Source organism: Erinaceus europaeus, chromosome 5 (genome assembly GCF_950295315.1).
Source record: "Erinaceus europaeus chromosome 5, mEriEur2.1, whole genome shotgun sequence".
In the NCBI taxonomy this organism is placed as follows: Eukaryota; Metazoa; Chordata; class Mammalia; order Eulipotyphla; family Erinaceidae; genus Erinaceus; species Erinaceus europaeus.
In genome coordinates this window covers 83,039,239-83,059,224 of record NC_080166.1, presented here as the reverse complement: position 1 = coordinate 83,059,224, position 19,986 = coordinate 83,039,239, and the positions used below count along the sequence as shown (strand labels likewise).

At 43.1% G+C, this 19,986-nt stretch overlaps 1 protein-coding gene across 1 annotated transcript in view; it reads left to right on the top strand.

Moving 5' to 3' along the window:
• The window catches only part of SLC38A1 (solute carrier family 38 member 1), a 97,622-nt gene that overhangs the window by 18,298 nt on the left and 59,338 nt on the right, over positions 1–19,986 (top strand). The window contains exons 2-3 of the mRNA XM_060191456.1: positions 5,090–5,201; positions 10,308–10,538. Of these exons, the coding sequence (XP_060047439.1) occupies positions 10,417–10,538 (122 nt within the window). The 5' untranslated portion in view covers positions 5,090–5,201; positions 10,308–10,416. The remainder of the gene's footprint in view (positions 1–5,089; positions 5,202–10,307; positions 10,539–19,986) is intronic.

The window sequence follows — 19,986 nt, the reverse complement described above, 5'->3', positions numbered from 1 at the left end:
CACCAAGAGAAAAAATACACAAGGATGACCAGGGAGCTGAGTAAATGGGAGAAGATACTTGCACATCACACATCAGACAAGTGGCTAATATTAAACATCTACACAGAATTGGTACAGATCTACAAAAGAAGCAGAAATAACCCAGTAAAACAGTGGATCAAGGCTGGGGAAACAGCATAATGGTTATGTAAAAAACTTTCATGCCTGAGGCTCCAGAGTCCCTGGCTCAGTCCTTAGCATTGCCATAAGCCAGAGTTTAGCAGTACTCTGCTTGGTCTCTTTGTATATCATACTCTCTTGGTCTCTCTTTCATTTAAAATAAATAAATTTTAAAAATTAATTATAGATAAATTTTTTAAAAAGTGGTCCAAAGAACTAAACAGTTTCCTAAAGAAGAGAGACACATGGCCCACAGACACATGAAGAAATGCTCCGCTTGTCATTAGGGAAATGCAAATTAAAACTACACTAGGATCCCATCTCACACCTGAGAGAATGACTTACATCAACCAACCAGGAAATGACAGGTGTTGGAGAGATTGTGGAGAAAGGGAACCCTGCTGCATTGCTGATGGGAATGCAAACTGGGGCAGCCCCTTTGGACGACTATATGGACAGTCCTTAAACAAATAAATTGGAATTACCTTATGATCCATCAGTACTACACTTAGACTTTTATGGAGTGCACACGGAGACACTAATTTGAAGGGACATGTGTAGCCTACATCCTCATCAACAGATGATTGGATAAAGAAGCTATGGGTTAATATATTCCATGGAATACTACTCCGCAATCAAAAAAGATGATGGTGTGTCCTTTTGGAGAGAATGGATGGAATGGGGGGGGTGATTATGCTTAGTGAAATAAGAAACAAAAGGTAACTACCAGATGGTTTCACTCATCTGTGGAATCTAGAGGCTTGATTTACATGAACTTGCCCCCCCAAAAAAGAAAGAAAGAAAAGAAATGAAAGAGGAAACCCAAACAAAACAGAAGCAAGCAAACTGTTTCTGAGACTTGAGAACTCTGATGGTTATGTTTGGGAGGGTGGGGATACAGAACTTTGCTAGCGGGTGTGATGTGGAACTCCACACTGTAATCTTATAATCTTGTAACATACTATTAATAATGAATAAAGATGATAAAAAATAAAAAATAAATGAAGATGATATGCCCTTTGGGACAAAATTGATGGAACTGGAGTTGATTATGATTAGTGAAATATGAGGTGAAAGACAACTACTGGGCCCTTTTCACTTGTATATGGAGACAATAACTGAAGCACTTGAACTTGAAAAGAAAAACAAAACCAGAAATAAGCAAACTATATCTAAGACTTGTGGAAACTTTGGTAGTTATCCTTGGGAGGGTGGGAGCACAGAACTTTGGTGGTGGGTGTGGTGTGGAACTGTACCCTGTAATCTTCCAGTCTTGTCCTCTTGTGGGGGCTGGACAGTGGCACACCACGTTAAGTGCACAGAGTATGAAGTGTAAGGATCCCGGTTCGAGTCCCTTGTTCCCCACCTGCAGGGGTGTTCTGTATTCTCCTCCCCAGTCAATTTCTCTCTGTCCTATCCAAAAAAAAAAAAGCCACAGGAACGGTGGATTCCTAGTGTAGGCACCAAGGTCCAGTGATGATCCTGGAGGCAAAAAAAAAAAAAAGTGTTTTGTTAAAAAAAATAAATAAATATATATATACACACACACACACACACACACACACAAATTATACAAACAAATGTATAATAAAGAATTGCCCTTGTGGAATGAAGCTGGGTGCTTTTTGAGGCCTATATCCTTGGAAAGGAAGGCATCAGGGCATGTAGAAGGCTTCAGAGCTGCCCTATTTGGTGGGTGGAGAAAGGCAGCTCTGGGAAGAGAGAGGCTGGGGAGAGTGATGGAGGTCAGTGAACACTGCTCTCTGCTATGACAGGAGTTGAAGAAAATTCAGACTGAGAAAGGGCTATTTAGCTGATAAGAAAGTATGTGGTACCTATAGTTGCAATTCTGGTCACAAGGGCCAGCCACCACTAGACCAGATGGACTAGGACTCAATTGCGGACTTTTTATAAAGACTGCATGAGCTAAGAGCTCCCTTCCTTCTTTCTTTCCTTCCTTCCTTCCTTCCTTCCTTCCTTCCTTCCTTCCTTCCTTCCTTCCTTCCTTCCATGACACTGGGGTAAAGAAAAGGTCATTCTACCATCACCCAGTTTCAAAGTAGTGGAGCCAGGATTTGTTAGGTGGGAGCAGGCAGGTCAGAGACTGTGGGCCCAAGAAAAGGGTTTGAGGTGGTAGTGTAAGGCTATAAACAAGCTACTTTCCAGATGTACAAGTGATCGTCAGAAGCCAGTGGAGAGGAAGTGACCATGTAAGGCCCAAGTGGAGCTGGTGAAACCATGCCACTTGGGCAAGAAGAGATAAAATAACCATTTCTTCTTAGATGATTAGACTAGCTCTTGGCCTTCTCATTTCTAAAGGCTATTTTTATTATTCCCCACCTCCTTCAAACCCCATGTTTGTAATCCGAGTTATCAGTTTTTAAAAAAGATTTATTTACTAGAGAAAAAGGGAAGACAAAGCATTACTCTGGCACATTTGATGCCATGGATGAGACTCAGCACTTTATGCTGGAGGGTTCAATGTTTTATTCGCTGCACCACGTATCAATTTTAATTAAACTACTAATTAAGATATAATTGATGTACAATGTCCAGACCCTACAAACACTGTAGAATGAGTTTTGACTATCGGCTTTGATCTATGACTTCATTTTTCCTTTTTATTACTATGAGAATCCAGTATTATCACCTTGAATTAATGCAAGTTAGCCAAAAACAAGGGTAACTGATATTTCAGTCAAGCCTTTAAAAGTTATCTGAGACATCTTCAGGAACAAACAGCACATAGATTCGTCTTTTTAATCATCTAAAAGCTCTGTTATCCAAGGACTGCAAGTCAGTAAACAGGCTCAGTCAGTTATAGAAAGAGATGGCAGGGGGAGAACACAGATCCAAAGAAGGATGACAGAGGACCTAGTGGGGGTTGTATTGTTATAGGGAAAACTGGGAAATGTTATGCATGTACAAACTATTGTACTTACTGTCGAATGTAAACATTAATTCCCCAATAAAGAAATTAAAACAAGAAAAAGAGAGAAAGAAAGAAAGAAGAGAAAAGAAAAGAAAGAGATGGCAGGGAGAGTCATAAGCTCATCACTAGCCTTGGGCTTAGCACCTCAAAACCATGGACATAATTATAACTTATCCTCAGAAACTCAGCAAGGACAGACTTAATCTTATTAGTTCTTCAAATTAAAACCACCAATGGTGATTCATAACAAATTTTAAAATTAAATGTATGTGACTAGATGTTTATTGACCTAAGTTTTTGTTATTCTCCAAATTAAGCAGTGCTGTGATGCTGCTGCTTTAAAATCAGATACTTCCCTTTTAGGGATAAGTGTCAACATATTTGTAGATGACAGAATATCTGGGATATTAAAATAATATCCTTTGAAATAATTTTTTAAGTCAGGCTGACCAAGTGGCTGGATCACATGGATAGTAAGTTGCTTTGCCATGTGAGTAACCCAAGGCCAAACCCAGCCCCCAGTGTGTTGAAGGAGGCTTCAGTTCTATGCACATGCCCCCCTCTCCCCCGCTTTCCTTCTCTCTAAATCAAATAAAATAATTTTAAGATTTAACATGATTTTAGGTCATGGTGGATAAAGTCTCAGTAAAATTGGCCCGAGTTAGCCATTGTTGAATTTGTTACACAGAGGTGCTTTATAACATCTGACCACTTCCATATATGTTTAAAACTTCCCATGGGGAACCAGGTGGTAGCACTGCAGGTTAAGTGCACATGGCAAGAAGCTCCAGAACCGGCCTAAGGATCCTGGTTCGAGCCCCCAGCTCCCCACCTACAGAGGGGTCACTTAACAAGCTGTAAAGCAGGTCTGCAGGTGTCTTTCTCTCCCCCTCTCTGTCTTCTCCTTTCTTGATTTCTCTCTGTTATATCCAGCAACAGCAAATGACTATAACAATAAATATAACAACAAAGGCAACAAAAATGGGAAAAAATGGCCTCCAGGAGCAGTGGATTCATAGTGCAGGCATCAAGCCCTGGAGGCAAAAAAAAACAAACAACAAAATCTTCCCACAATGAAGCTATTTAGGTGGGAGGAGAAAAATAAAATTGAGATGATTAGAGTTTGCCTACATGCAACAGAGAAATTTCTATGTGTCCTAATCAAAACTAAAAGCTTAATACAGTGAATCGGGTTCCTGTGAAATTGTTGGAAGAACTAACAGAGTTGCTCCTTAAGCCCCCATCAGGAAGCCAAAACAAACAAACAAACCAGTAAGTCATTCTCCATTGGTTGCTCCAGAAACATGTCACTTAGTCAAATCTAATGGGTAGAAATCTGTAGTTGGCTTACAGTTGTTGGCTCGCTCTAGTGATGTCTACTACACAGGCTGGAACTGCAGCTGAATGGAAGCTTTGCCCCCTCCACCCCTGTTCTCTGGTTGGCTGAGTCTCTAAGGTATCTGCCTAAGGTGATAGTGCTTGCTCCTGAGTAACTCCCAAGGCTGGAAAGGATCAGACATATTCTGTGCTGAGTAAAGTGTAATTCATGATCTCTTATCAATGTTAAGAAGTGGTAATTATGGCTAGGTGAACATCTAGATAAACACACCATGACCCTGGTTGGCCTTTTAATTAATTGAGCACTTGGATCTTCACTTGTGTTTTCTTAGCAAAACTGTAATTGTTTCTTGAACTTAACCTGACTCTGTGCCATTGACCATGATCTTCCCCTCTGAGGACTCTCAGCTCAGGCTCCATCTCCACCTGTCAATCTCTTGTTTTCCACACTGTTGTGGATACCCAGCAGGAATGGCTTGGGTGACATTTAGGACAGACAGGCATTAAGAAGGCACTAGCACTGTGCACCGCTCTAACTCAGGGTCACAGACTTTACCTTGTGAATTGGAACACAGGTTTTAAAGATGCATAGGTGTAATTTCCGGGTGTTGTAAGTGTATGCATATTTAACTTTCTGCAAATTTTCTTTTGATATCACAGATAACTCCTGAGTGCCTCTGTGCCAGTCGCTATCCCTGTGTGCATACAGAAAGCCTGCCACACCGGATACCGGCATTTATACACTGAGCTTCTCTGCTTGCTGAGATAACAGGTGACTTCTTGCGTTTGCCAAATTGTGTTTTCTTCAGAACTTTTCTTCAGAGCTCTGTATTACTTATTAATGTGGAACTAGTGACTTTTAAAAGAGGTTTTATTTACTTGTTCATTTATTGGCTAGAGACAGAGAAAAGAGGGAGAGAGAAAGAGGAATGCCCACAGCCCTGCTTTACCACTCGTGAAGCTTCCCCCCTGCAGGTGTAGACTGGGGACTTGAACCCAGGTCCTTGCTGTGGCAGTATGTACTCAACTGGGTATACCACCACACAGCCCCAATACGTTCTTTTAAAATCCTGTTCTTAAAAAAAGAAAAAAGAAGGAACTTAAAATGTGACACTATATGAAAAAGACCCAAGTTTAAAGCCCAAAGTTGAATTATAATAAAAAGAGAATAGGAAAAGGAAGAGAAGCACATCATAATCTAACAGTGACCCATTTTGTGGTTCTGGGTTACCTGGTTACCAGTTCCTACAGTGCATGTGTATTAGTTTTAAAACTAGAAAGAAAAAGGACATTAAAAAAAATTACCACTAGGGTTATTACTGGGGCTCAGTGATGGTACTGCTAAATAATCCACTGGTCCCAGACACTGTTAGTTAGTTTGTTTGTTTCCTTTTGTTAATTTCCCCCTCCTCTTTCTATTTTGTTTGATAGACCAGAAGGAAATTGAGAGGGTGGGGGAAAGAGGGAGATACAAAGATAGACCCCTGCAAACCTGCTTTACCTCTCAGGAAGCGTCCCTCTTGCAAGCGGGGAGCAGGGGCTTGAGCTGGGACCCTTGCACATTGTAGTGTGTGCTCAAATGGGTGCACTTGCCTCCCTGGCTCCCCCCCAAAAAAAAAGATGCTTTAGAAGATATATTTCAGGAGTCGGGCGGTAGCCAGCGGGTTAAGCACACATGACGCAAAGCACAAGGACTGTAAGGATCCCAGTTAGAGCCCCTGGCTCCCCACCTGCAGGGGAGTCGCTTCACAGGCAGTGAAGCAGGTCTGCAGGTGTCTTTCTCCCCCTCTCTGTCTTCTCCTCCTCTCTCCATTTCTCTCTGTCCTATCCAACAATGACAACATCAATAACAACAACAGTAATAACTACAACAATAAAACAATCAGGGCAAAAAAAGGAAAGAAAGAAAGAAAGAGAGAGAGAGAGAGAGAGAGAGAGAGAGAAAGAAAGAAAGAAAGAAAGAAAGGAAGATGTACTTCATGGTAGGCAAAATAGCTCACTTGGATAGTGTGCGGCTTTGCCATGTGCGCAGCTGAGGTTTGAGCCTGATCTCCACTGCATTGAAAGAAGCTTAGGTGCTGTGGTCAGTTGGTCTGTCTGTCTGTCTGTCTGTCTGTCTCTCTCTCTGCCTTACTGCCTCTGTCTCTCTCTTTGAAAAAAAGTCATGGGGGTGGGGTGGGCAGTAACGCCAATGGGTTAAGCACACATGGTGCGAAGCACACAGACCAGCAAAAGGATCCTGTTAGAGCCCCCGCCTCCCTACCTACAGGGGTGTTGCTTCACAAGTGGTGAAGCAGGTCTGCAGGTGTCTATCTTTCTCTTCCCCTCCTCTTGATTTCTCTCTGTCCTATCCAGCAACAACAATAACAATACTAACAACAACAAGGGCAACCACAAAATGGGGAAAAAATGGCCTCCAGGAGGAACAGTGGATTTGTAGTACAGGCACTGAGCCCCAGAGATAACCCTGGAGGGGGGAAAAAAAGGTCATCCAAATGTAGCTTTTTTATGAAACAACCTCAGCTCACCGGCCCTCAGCAAATATGAACAATTGATTGGATAGTGTTTGCTGACTATGACCTCATTCTCAGTGACTGCTGTCACTAACGTCACGACCGGAAAACTAGCTTTGTTCATTTGCCAGTTTCATTTTCATGAACAAATTAGACCTCCAAAATGTCATCTTATAATAAAAATTAAAACAAACAAACAAACAAAAAGAGCTTAGAGCACAAATAGCACAGAGGAGACCCTGTGAGACATAGCTGTCTGGAAGAATCTCCTAGCCCCTAGCTTGACCTTACCTGGGAGTTCTGGAGCTCAGCTCTCCTCGTCTGGTGTCCTATTTGCAGGAGAGGCCTACCTCGCTGGATCCAGGCAAGGCTCCTGGAACCTGAAGGATTAGAAAATACTGAAGCTGTGGGCCTGGGGTAACCCACCCAGTATAGCACATATATTTTCGTGCTTGAGGACCCAGTTTCAAGCCCCTGGTCCCAACATGCAAGTGGAAGCTTCACGAGTGGTGGAGCAGTGATGCAGTGTCTCTTCTATCTCCCTGACTCTTGAGCTCTTGTCCACTGCTCCCAGCAGTGCAGTCTTGCAGGCACTGAACTTCAGAGATAACCCTTGTGGGAGTCGGGAGAATAAAGGGCGGGGGTGAGGGGGGAGGAGAAGGAAGTATTAAAGCAGTGGGAGTTGTGAAGAATTATGGAGCCATGAAGGTTTCGTTCTAGTAATAAGTGTAGGGGTAAACTAGGACGGAAGTGAAGGCAGGATCACTTAAAAAATGGGGAAAAATAGATGTAGATAGACAGTTGTAGAATCAGCCTGTATCAGTGACCGTGGGAGAACTACTAGTTTCCAGTGGAGGAGATGGGACACGGGACTCCAGTGGTGGGAAAGGTGTAGAATATTACCTGTTACCTTACGGTTTTGTAAATCAATATGAAATCCTTATTTCAAAAATAAATTATAACTGATTAAAAAAAAAGCTTCATTCTAGATAGGATACTGAGTAAAAGGACTAATAGTTGACCTAACTGGGGAAGACAAGAAAATTTGTGAAAGATGGCCTGGAAGATAGAACAATGGATTCTCAAGCCTGTGATGGTCCCAGAGCTCCATTCCTGGCTCGATTCCACTTGCTCCCTTTCCCCCCTTGTCTTTCTTATAAATAAATAGATCTTTTGAGAAAGTTCCTAGGAGGAGTCAGGTGGTAGCACAGCGGGTTAAGCACATTTGGTGTAAAGTGCAAGAACTGGCATGAGGATTCCGGTTCCAGCTCCTGGCTCCCCACCTGTAGGGGGGTCACTTCACAAGTGGTGAAGCAGGTCTGCAGATGTCTATCTTTCTCTCCTCTCCATTTCTCTCTGTCTTATCCAACAACAACGGTATTGATAACAACAATAACAGACAGTAATAAAACAAGGGCAACAAAAAAGAAAATAAATATTTTAAAAATATTTTTTAAAAAAAGAAGAAGAAAGTTCCTGGGGTCGAGTGATGGCACGCCCAGTTGAGTGCACACCTTACCATACACAAGGACCCAACTTCAGTTCCCCCAGTGGGGGGTGGGGTTCATGAGTGGTGAAGCAATGCTACAGGTTTCTCGATCTTCCCCTACCCTCTGAATTTCTTTCTGTATCCATAAATAAATAAAAAGAAAATTCCTGAAAAAAATTTTTTTTTAGCATAGCCAGTACTTTCTGTGAACCCTGAGAGCAGTATCAATCAGCAGAATGCTCCTGGGAGATACGAGAATTCTTTGTTGGACACATGGGAGCTCTAACTCTAACTGGACAGTCCGCTGAAGGAAGTCAGGTTCAGACAACATCAAAACATTGCCTAAGCAGCTTTACCATTGAATTAAAAAAAAAAAAATCTTGACATTCTCCTCCGTTCCCTGCTCTCGTTGACCTCATCGAGATCAGCCCAGTGAGACGCCTGTACACATACAGGCCTTGCTTTTCAAGCCGCGTTCCCCTTTCATGCCCTCTGCTCTTTCATTTGTGACCTTGCGTGTCTGGAACTCTCCCACCGCTTATGAGGATTGTCGGAGCCTCAGAACCTCACATCACTCACATCTAAATTTAAGTCACCCGTGGAGGGGAGTGAGGGGAGGATGTAAAGTCCTTTGTTTCTGATGAGGAAATAGTTTCAGGTGGATTAACCTAAATCCCCCGAGTATGAGTTTTTAATTCCCTAACTCCCTGACAGGGAGTGATTTCATGGAAGAGATTGATTTAATCTCTTGCAGTCGATGGATTAACTCTTTGCTAGATTTCAAAACACACGTATTTGTCCTTTGCTGCCTGACCTCTGGGCTGGGCAGTTGATCCCTCACGATGCCATTTATGGGAGGATTTGCATTTTTATTAAACTGGGATTGCTAAATCAGAAGTGTTCCTGTGGCCCAGTGGTCTTTCCCCAGCTAGATGTGTGTGTCCTGTGAGCTGATGCCTTCAAATAACTAGCTTGCTTTCCTCTAAAGCACAGTTTTTCATAAAAGGGGTGTCTGTATTGCCTGCAGTTGACATCATATTCCTGCAAGTGTGAACAGGGAGGTTCTAGAACATGCTCATTTCTTTTTCTTTTTTTTTTTTTGCCTCCAGGGTTATTGCTGGGTCTTAGTGCCTGCACTGAGTCCACTGCTCCTGGAGGCCATTTTTCCCTTTTGTTGCCCTTGTTGTTTATCGTTGTTATTACTGCTATCACTGTTGTTGGATAGGATCGAGAGAAATGGAGAGAGGAGGGGAAGACAGAGAGAGGGAGAGAAAGACAGACACCTGCAGACCTGCTTCACCGATTGTGAAGCGACTCCCCTGCAAGTGGGGAGCTGGAGGCTCAAACCAGGATCCTTACGCCAGTCCTTGTGCTTTGTGCCATGTGTGCTTAACCCACTGCACTACTGCCCGACCCCCAAAACATGCTCATTTCATAGTTAAAAGTGGAAGAAACTGGGCTAGTGAAATAGCTCCCTTTGGTAGTGCATTGCTTTGCAATGTGCTTGACCCAGGTTTCACCCTGTCCCCCACCGCACTGAAGGAAGCTTTGGAGTGGTAGTGGCTCTCTCTCTCTCTCTCTCTCTCTCTCTTTCTCTCTCTCTCTCTCTCTCCCTTCCTTCTTCCCTCCCCTCCTTCCATTACCACGTCCTCTGTTTCTACCTAAAAACAAAGTAACTTTTTTAAATGGAGGAAATTTATGACAGGCATAAATTTAAGCCCAGCCCTCTTGCACTTGATGTGCCAAGATAGCTTTAATGTGCAGGGTAGCACAGCGTCAATGTGATGTCATCAGTGAATTAACTGTGTATTGTCAGTGTAACCATTGCTATTTAATCAGTGGTGTCATTCTTTTTTTCTCCTGTGTTGTATTTTAGGGGTGCCACGCTTATTTTTTCTGTTCTCCACTTGTAAATACACACAGAATCGGAGAATTTGGTCCACTTTTTGTTGTTGTTGTTGTTGGACGACGAATACTTTCTAACCATGATGCATTTCAAAAGTGGACTCGAACTAACTGAGTTGCAAAACATGACAGTGCCTGAAGACGACAACGTTAGCAATGACTCCAACGATTTCACCGAAGTAGAAAATGGTCAAATAAATAGGTGAGTATTTTTCCACTTACTCTTGCCATCCAATGAAAGAGAGGGCTCTGGAATATCATTCTGATTTTTTGGTTCTTCTCTTGAATTATTCATTATGAAAGTTCTGCTCCATTTGAAGATGTAATTTGAATTTCTTATGTGACATCTGTTGAGCGTAGTTGGCAGTTGCAGATGAAGCAAATCAGAAAGTAATTTATTCACTCTTTCAAATCTCTCGATCGAGGCTAATAAAAATGTATAAATACATTGGACCCTAACCAGGCATAACTTTTCAAAAGCTTATGAATCAAGCATGCTGTTGGAATTTCACTGCACCCCTTGTGTAAAGGTGTAGCCATCCAGCTTCACTCATGTTCTCAGCAAGTCCTATTTGCCAGTGTTCTCCTGTGAAAGCTATACATGTACCATGAGGGGCATTGTTTGTAATGTGGGATTTAAGTGATAACAACAATGGTTGAGTCCAGAAACCTCAATGAAAAATTATAGTAGAGAAAGTAGTAACAGGAAATAGAAAAGATGTTGCCTGGGGAGACAGCAGGTCTGTACAAAGATTCTCATGCCTGAGGAGGCCCTGGGTTCAATCCCCAACACTACCATAAGCCAGAGCTGAGCAGTGCTCTGGTCTTTCTGTGTCTGTGTCTTTCTCTGTGTAGTGCTCTCTCATTAAAATAAAAAAATATTTAAGAAGGAAGGAAGGACACCAGAAAGGAGAAGGAGCAAGGCCAGTGCAGAAGCCTGGCCTGGGAGCACCTAGCCTCAACCTTGATCTCAGACACTTCCTGTGCTTACCAGATGAGGAGAAAATCACTCCCTCCCTCCCCATTTCGCTTTTAGGTTTGGGGCATCCTGCAGCCTACTAATTTGACAGCCTGCTACTGTAGAAGCCTTAGCAGGAAGCTCTCTCTGGCTTGGGAGTGAATGGTGTGGCTTATCTGTAATGAGAAAGCTTATTTATTTATTTATTTATTTAAAAAAGGAGACATTAACAAAACCGTAGGATAGGAAGGGTACAACTCCACACCGTTCCCACCACCAGATCTCTATATCCCATCCCATCCCTTGATAGCTTTCCTATTCTGTATCCCTCTGGGAGTATAGACCCAAGTTCATTGTGGGTTGCAGAAGGTTGAAGGTCTGGCTTCTGTAATTGCTTCCCCACTAAACATGGGCGTTGACTGGTCGGTCCATACTCCCAGCCTGCCTCTATCTTTCCCTAGTAAGGTGGGTCTCTGGGGAAGTGGAGCTCCAGGACACATTGGTGGGGTTGTCTGTCCAGGGAAGTCTGATCGGCATCATTGTTGGTATCTGGAACCTGGTGGCTGAAAAGAGAGTTAACCTACAAAGCCAAACAAATTGTTGACCAACCATGGACCTAAAGGCTGCAATAGTGCAGATGAAGTGTTGGGGGTACTCACTGCAGACTATTGTGTACTTTTGCTTTCAGGTATATATTTTGCCCTAGTTTATGGATATGTGTGAACATATGCTCTATCTCAGGGGACCTGGTCTATATCTAGGTTTGGGGACTTTGTTAGGAAGTGAACCACCTGGGATGGAATTAGAGAATACTATGAAAGGAAAGGTCTCATCCAAGTAATGAAGCTGAAGGGTTGACATTCCACACCTGAAGTCTCTGGACACAGTCTGAAGTGAAGCATGCTGAGGTGGCACTCGTTGCATTGATTAGGTTCTGATTGGTGGATGCAATATTATTTGATATGAATTGAGACAAGCATGCAGGAAAGTGCACCCCACCCTAAGATTCCAGGACTGGGGGAAATATAGGCTCTATAATGGAAATGTGAAGTTCCTGCTGTCTTAGGGTTCAAGAAGACAGTGGCTAGTTATTGTTATCATCACATTATTTGGTAGTTGGGTTAACTTTGAAAAGTCCCTTTATTAGGATTTGTTGTATAATACCCAGTATCTTGTATATAGCTGTGAATGAGAAAGCTCTTAAGAAGCTAAAGAGAGGCATGTATAGGTCTATTTATTAGAATAAAGTGCTGCACTTTGCAGGGCTGTCAAGAGAACATTGAAGTGGGGTAGGGGTTAAAATCATAAAATCATTGTCAGTTAGCTTGACCTCTTTGGGGAAATAACTTCTGTTTTTTTCTGCCTTCTGGGTGTGTTCTCCCGCACTCAGGAGTTATGGCCCTTGCCTTTCCTTTTTCTTCCTTAAGTGTTATTTTAGAGGTTAAATCTGCAACTCAGATATTTCTTCTTTTCTTTCTTTTTTTGCCTCCAGGGTTATTGCTGGGGTTTGGTGCCTGCACTGCGAAGCCACTGCTCCTAGAGCCACTTTTTCCCATTTTTTAATTTTTGTTGTTGTTGTTGTTATTGTTATTGTTGTTGTTGTTGGATAAGATAGAGAGAAATTGAGAGAGTAGGGGAGACAGGGAGAGAGAAAGACAGACACCTGCAGACCTGCTTCACCGCCTGTGAAGCGACCCCTCTGCAGGTTGGGAGTCAGTGGCTCAAACCGGGATCCTTACGCTGGTCCTTTGCTTTGCACCATGTGCGCTTAATCTGCTGCACTACCACCCTACCCCCTTATTACTATTTTTTAGTGAATTCTCAGGTGATGTCCATGGGCACATTTCGAGTATCAAGGGGTACCTGTCTTAATAGTAAGCTTTGTGGCTGCTACGGTGTTACCATTACACAGTACTTGCAGGTCAGTCTTGGGCATAGTTTGGATTTTGAACTATATCGAATAGCAGCCTTATCAGTAGATCTTCCGTGATCTTCAGAACCTCAGTTCCAATCCTGTAAGACAAGACAAATAGCAATGCCTTTCCCGGTGGGGTTGTTGAGGGAATACTTAACATAGTACAGTTTATAGGTTAAGAACTCACCTGACTCAGCAGTATTAGGGATTAGTGACTGGGATCAAGTGACTGAACTTCTCTAAAAGAGAACTACAAGTACTACTGACCACACGTGACTGTGTTGTGGAAATTGATGAGAAAATTCAGATGAAGGGCTTGGCACCCTCTCAGGCAACAGTAAGCTCCTTAGTCTGAGAAATGCCTTTCTTTGGCAACCATTCTTCTACCCCCCAGAGTTACGATGCCATTGTTGCAGTTGTGGGATAGTTGCTGGTTACATTAAATTTGGCAAAATATCAAATTATTTAAATTGTATTTAGATAATCACTTTTTTTTAAAGCTGGAGACAGAGAAAGACTGAAAGAGACCACAGTAGTGAAGCTTTCTCCAATGTGGTGGGGGCTGGGCTTGAACCTTGGTCACATACATGGTAAAAGCAACTCACCATCCAGGAGGATACTCATCTTCTTTTGGTCTCGTCTCTGCCTGGTGTTATTATGGCCATGGCTCAGGAAGCAGCTAACAAAACTGGAGAGCATCCCATTAAGATGTTTCTTAAAAGACCTTGAAGCAATTTTTATCACAGTACCTTGTACCATACATCTTTTTAGGATCCATGTATTCAACTTGTATCACTTGGGAGGGTCCTTGAAAAGCAGTCTCTTCTCCTGACAACTTCTCTATATCTTAGAAAACAAGATTCCAGACAGAGCTTCTTTCCATATTCAGTGTTCATGTCAGGAAAATTTTTCCTGGTCTGGTGGAATAGTTCATTTGGGTTAGTTTGATGCTTTACCATACGTGCAATCCAGGTTCACACTGGAGGAAACTTTGGTGCTGTGGTCTCTTTCAGTCTCTCTCTACCTCTCTGCCTTCTCTGTCTCTACCTTAAAAAAAAAATCCTGGCTTTACACACTCTGATTACAATTAGTCAGAGCTATTGTATTCTGTTTTTATTATTGAATAGTTTCTTCACCAAGTAAGGCTTTGCTTATCGTACTTCTCTTTCAATGCCTGCCATTTCTTTAGTTATTTACTGTTTTCCAATTCCCTCCTTACCTCTTCCCTCCTGTTCTTTTTTGTTGATAGCATGTTAGCATTTCAGCTAAAGAACCGAGAAAGGTTATTTTGTGCCACCACTCATCTCTCTGTGTTACTCAGTCTCACAGGGGACACTCTCACCTAGTAAGAGCCTGCCTGGTAGCGATTAAAATAGGAAGATTATCCTACCATGGTGCAACCTGTCCTTAATTTGAAGACTGTTGTCAGTTTACTTTTAGTTTTAAATGCCCACTCTCCCTTGCTCTTGGAGCCTCACTGTGACACCTTTGTCCCCTGTAAGCCTTTGTGTATAAAAGGTCCATACCACAGTCACCTTATGGCCACAAGTAGCTACCCTAATAGTTGATTGAATTCTGCTATGTGGGTGCAGGCAAACTGAGTGAAAACTCAGTTGAAATAATACTGCTGTCTCGGGTCCACACAACAAAGCCACCTCCTCCCAGAGTCAATATTTTTAAGTCAATAAAAAGGAATTTTAACTACTTTGTCAGAGGCCACTGGAATTGGTACAGCATTTAAAACAGTGAAAAGACATACCTAGAATCAGCAATTTGAATTGGTTATTTTATTTTTTTTAATTATTATCATTCAGTGAGAGAGAGAGAGAGAGAGAGAGAGAGAAGAAGAAGAAGAAGAAGAAGAAGAAGAAGAAGAAGAAGAAGAAGAGAGAGAGAGAGAAAGAGAGGATGTCAACCCAGAACACTGGGTAGTGCTGGCTTACAGTAGTGTTGGGGGCTGAACCTGGGACTTCAGAGCCTCAAGCATGAAAGCCTTTTACATAACCATTATGCTGTTTCCCCAACCCACTTAGTTATGCTTAAATAGAACATTTCATTATTAAAAAAATAATAAGGCTTGTTTGAAGTTGGCGGTGTTAGCTCAGTGGTAGAACACAAAGCATGTGTGCCTGACAGCCGTACATTCATTGCAGGTGGGGAATGGGGGTTTGAACCTGGGTCTTTGTGCACTGTGACATGTGCTCTCAGCCAAGTGCACTCCCACCCGGCCCCTAAGTACTTCTTTCTGTCAGCCCAAACTACTCCCTGCTTTATCACTAGAAGATGCACATTGAGTTTGCTGAGTGTTGCTCTGAGCTAAGGCATGAACAGGTGCACACTTGAGGGGCTCTGGGATCACACAACCACTGGGCACAAGGTAAGCCCCAGTTTAGGCCATAGAACGTGCATTAAGGTTGGAGTCAAGGCAGAATCAGATTCATGGAGGAGGAAAGCTTTGAACTGTCAAGAGAACTTGGTAGAGAGGAGGTACAGGGGTTCTCTAAAGGAGAACGGTGTCTTACTACTTGTTTTTTTTTTTTTTTTACTCTCAATAAAGCACTGCTTTGCCATAAGCACACTTGGGCTTGAAACCCAGTACCACCTGGGCGTTCCACAGCACCTGAGGAAGCTCCCATGCTGTGGTGTCTCCATCTCTATCTAAACTTAAAATGATTTAGAAAGTATCGGTTAGTCAGAGAGCAGTGAAGTTAAATAAATGCCAGGCCCAGGCACCATCAAAACCAAAAACATTTACAATTTGGCAGGATTCAATCCACAGCACCACCATAAGGTAGAGCTGAGCTGTGCCCTGGTTTAAAAAACAAAAAGTCAATTAAAAATTTGGCAGACTTAGACCAAAAGTTTGTTGTCAAAATTAGCCTGGAAAATGGCCTCTTAGGGAGTCGGGTGGTAGCACAGCGGGTTAAGTGCATGTGGCGCAAAATGCAGGGACCTGCATAAAGATCCCAGTTTGAGCCCCCAGCTCCTCACCTTCAGGGGAGTTGCTTCATAGGCGGTGTAGCAGGTCTGCAGATGTTTATCTTTCTCTCCCCCTCTCTGTATCCCCTCCTCTCTTCATTTCTCTCTGTCCTATTTAACAATGACAACAACAATAAAAAAACAAGGGCAACAAAAGGGAAAATAAATAAATACTTAAAAAATGGCCTCTTATTTAACAGCAGTGTTAGCTGTGGGTCATCTTCTGTGAAAAGGGAATAAGGGGCTTCCCCCTCCCCGTGTCCATGCAGATGTGTAAACCTCAGTTCTTTGGAAAGATTCAAAGAGTCAAGGTCAGAGGAAAGGTCAAACCCACGCAGTGACACCATACAACCGCCAGGTTGGCTATGAGAGATAGTGTTTTCATGCTGTCATTCGTCTGTGCCTGGCCTGCAGCACTGTCTCCCTTACTTCTGCTTTTGTATTTCCTTAGGCTAATCAGCCCCCTTTCTTCCCCCCCCCCCCCCCGAGTGAGGCTTGCTTCCCACTCTGGGGTCCTGATCTCATTTGACTGCTGATACTGATACAGTATCTCTTAGATGGAGCGTTGGTTTCTGCATTTTGGGAAATCAGGATTTTCCTCTACTTCTTTCAGACTCCTCACAGTCAAGGAGCAGGTTCCCTGGCAGGGGAGGGTACTAAAGGGACCTGTGGGCTGGGCTGTTTTCAGCAGGTGTGGGCCTCACAGGATGTTCATAGGAAGTATGTTGCCCGTCTTTGGCTTTTCCTGGGAAAACAAGGCATCTTGGAGAAGTGATACCAGGGAGGCCCTTCTTATTAGATATGAAAATTTAGTAAAACTGACATAGGGGCTGGTGAAGTAGCTCTTTTAGATAGTGTGCTGCTTTGCCATGTGCACGACCCAGGTTCAAGCCCCAGCCTGACCGCACTGAAGGGAGCTTTAGTGCTCACACTCTGCCTCTCTGTCTCTGTCTTAAAAATAAAAGCTTGAAAAACATTTCATGTTTCACTTAGAAGTGTGTAATTACGGGCGCCAGGCAGTGGTGCACCTGGTTAAGTACACGTTACAGTGTGCAATGACCCAGGTTCAAGCCCCTGGTCCCCACCTGTGGGGGAAAGCTTCACAGGTGGTGGAGCAGTGCTGCAGGTGTATCTCTCTGGCTCTCCCTCTCTCTCTCACTCTCCTCTCAATTTCTCTGTCTTTATCCAAAAAAAAAAAGTGTTGTTATTATTATATTTCAAAAAAAATTACATGGAAATATATGTACCATTTAAGATAGTCTTGTTCAGGGAGTTGGGCGGTAGCACAGTGGCTTAAGCGCACGTGGCACAAAGCACAAGGACCGGCCTAAGGATCCTGGTTTGAGCCCCTGGCTCCCCACCTGCAGGGGAGTCGCTTCACAGGCAGTGAAGCAGGTGTGTAGGTGTCTGTCTGTCTTTCTCTCTCCCCCTCTCTGTCTTCCCCTCCTCTCTCCATTTCTCTCTGTCCTATCCAACAATAACATCAATAATAACAACAACAATAATAATAAAAACAACAAGGGCAACAACAGGGAAAATAAATAAATATAAAAAAAGATAGTCTTGTTCTAGTGTATTTAGGTTTATTCTTTCTCTTTTGTCGTTGCTGGGGTTTCACTGCTCTGGGCTGACTTATTCAGATATATACGGAGACAGGGAAAGACAGGAGGGCACCAGGGCTTCCTCCAGAGCTGTGGGGATCAGGCTTAATCCTGGACCACACACATGGTGAGGCTGTTCAATAGTCAAGTAAATTGTTTTGCTGGCCAAGATCTACATTTATTAGTGAAAAAATTACTTTGGTTAGTTCTCATCATGACCGGTTTCTTCCTCCTCCTCCCCGTCTCTTCCTCCTTCTGCCTTCCATCCTCTTCCTGCATTCTAGCTCCTCCTCTTCCCTCTTTCTTCTTCTTCTTCTTCTTATTGCTTCCTTTTAAAATATTTATTTATTTTCCCTTTTGTTGCCCTTGTTGTTTTTCATTGTTGTTGTTATTGATGTTGTTGTGCTAGATAGTGTCAGGTCTCTCTGGCGGGGTGGTCTCCAGGGGAAAGGTAACGGACTGGTTCTTTCTCACTCACGACAGGGGTGACACGAAGTAAAAGACACCAGGGAGCTCTCCAGCATGTTCAGAACTCAGAACTCGTTTATTAGCAAGGTGGACATGAGTTAAATAGAAAAACAAATGAAGGGAATTATTACTGAAATATGTCAGAAATTACAGGTTTCTTAACGGTCGGCATGCCCCTAAGTTAGGGGGCTGGTATGACAGGAATTGATGAGATACAAGACAGTTATTCTCCATGACACAAGCAACTTAATTATCCAAAGGTATTTGAGAGAAGCATAGGGTTAAACCCGTAGGGTGAGACAGAGAGAAGATGGACATCAAAAGGCCATATAGTTTGGAATTTCTCTTGTCTGCGGTCTGAGGTGTGTGATGAAGTGTGTGATAAGGTGTGTTCTTCTGTGATCAGAAGGTGACTTTGAATACGTGAATCTGTGGCCATGTGGCCTGCAGTTAATGGAGGGAAGTATTGGGCCTGAGAGTCAAGAAGGAAAGAACCAAGTCTGAGTTTCCCCCCTTATGCTTACCTCGGTTGAGAGAGACTTACCAAGAGGTTATCTTCTCAGACCTCCATCCAAAGACGGGGGTGGTTCTCCCTAAGCTCTATCAGGCTTACACATAGTCCCAACAAGACAACAAGATAGGACAGAGAGAAATGGAGAGGAGGGAAAGACAGAAAAAGGGGAAAGACAGACACCTGCAGACCTGCTTCACTGCCTGTGAAGCGACTCCCCTGCAGGTGGGGATCCAGGGGCTCAAACCGGGATCCTTATACCGGTCCTTGTGCTTTGCACCATGTGCACTTAATCTGCTGCACTACCACCGGACTCCCTATTTCTTCCTTTTTAAGGTAGACAGATGCGGAGAGAGAGAGTGAAAGACACCACAGTCTAGAGCTTCCTCCAGTGCAGTGGGGGTTGGGATCAAACCTGGATTATGCACATGGCACAATAGCACAGCAAGTGAGCTATTTCACCAGCTAATTAAATGTCCAGATCTAAAAGAAATGAAAAGCATCTCTAATACATCTTGCTTGCACATAGAGCAGTGTGCCTGGTCTTGGCTTTGACAATTGTGCTTGTTATTTATCATGGGGTATTCTTATAATAACCGTAGGCCTTCCAATTCTGCTTTCAAGTATATATTTATGGTTCTTGGAACATTCTGAATCCCTGCTTCTGGACATTTGCATGTAGTTTCTGTCTTCTTAGCCTGCCTGAATCTCACCCAGCCCAGCACATGTTCCACTTCTCCTATGAAGACGAGTGATTGACACCAATCACTCGGACTCTGGGCCTGGCCCTGCAGATGCTCAGAGCTCATGAGCCCACTGTTTCCTTAAAGCCTCGGCTCTGACCTGACCTTGACCATGGACTGTTGCTGTGCTCTCACCATCATTTCTTAGTCTGGATTCCTATAGCCTCAGATTTGCATTACACATCTGTGTCTTCCTCATCAGCATGCAGTATGTGCTGAAAGCGTGCTTGACGTGAGAACTGCTTGCTTTTCTGTAGGGAAGGTGACTACTAATTGAATCACTTGGTTCTCTAAGAATGAGAGCTCAGAAGGAATCCTGCCTGTGTCATTTTTCCAAGTTCAACTTACCTAATTTCTTTCAGTTAAAGAAATATATATATATATAGTACAGTGTGCGAAGTTCTCAAAATGAAAATGAGAAATGGATAGCTCTTTTTGAATTGAGACCATCTGTGAGGAGTGAAAATAGAAGTTG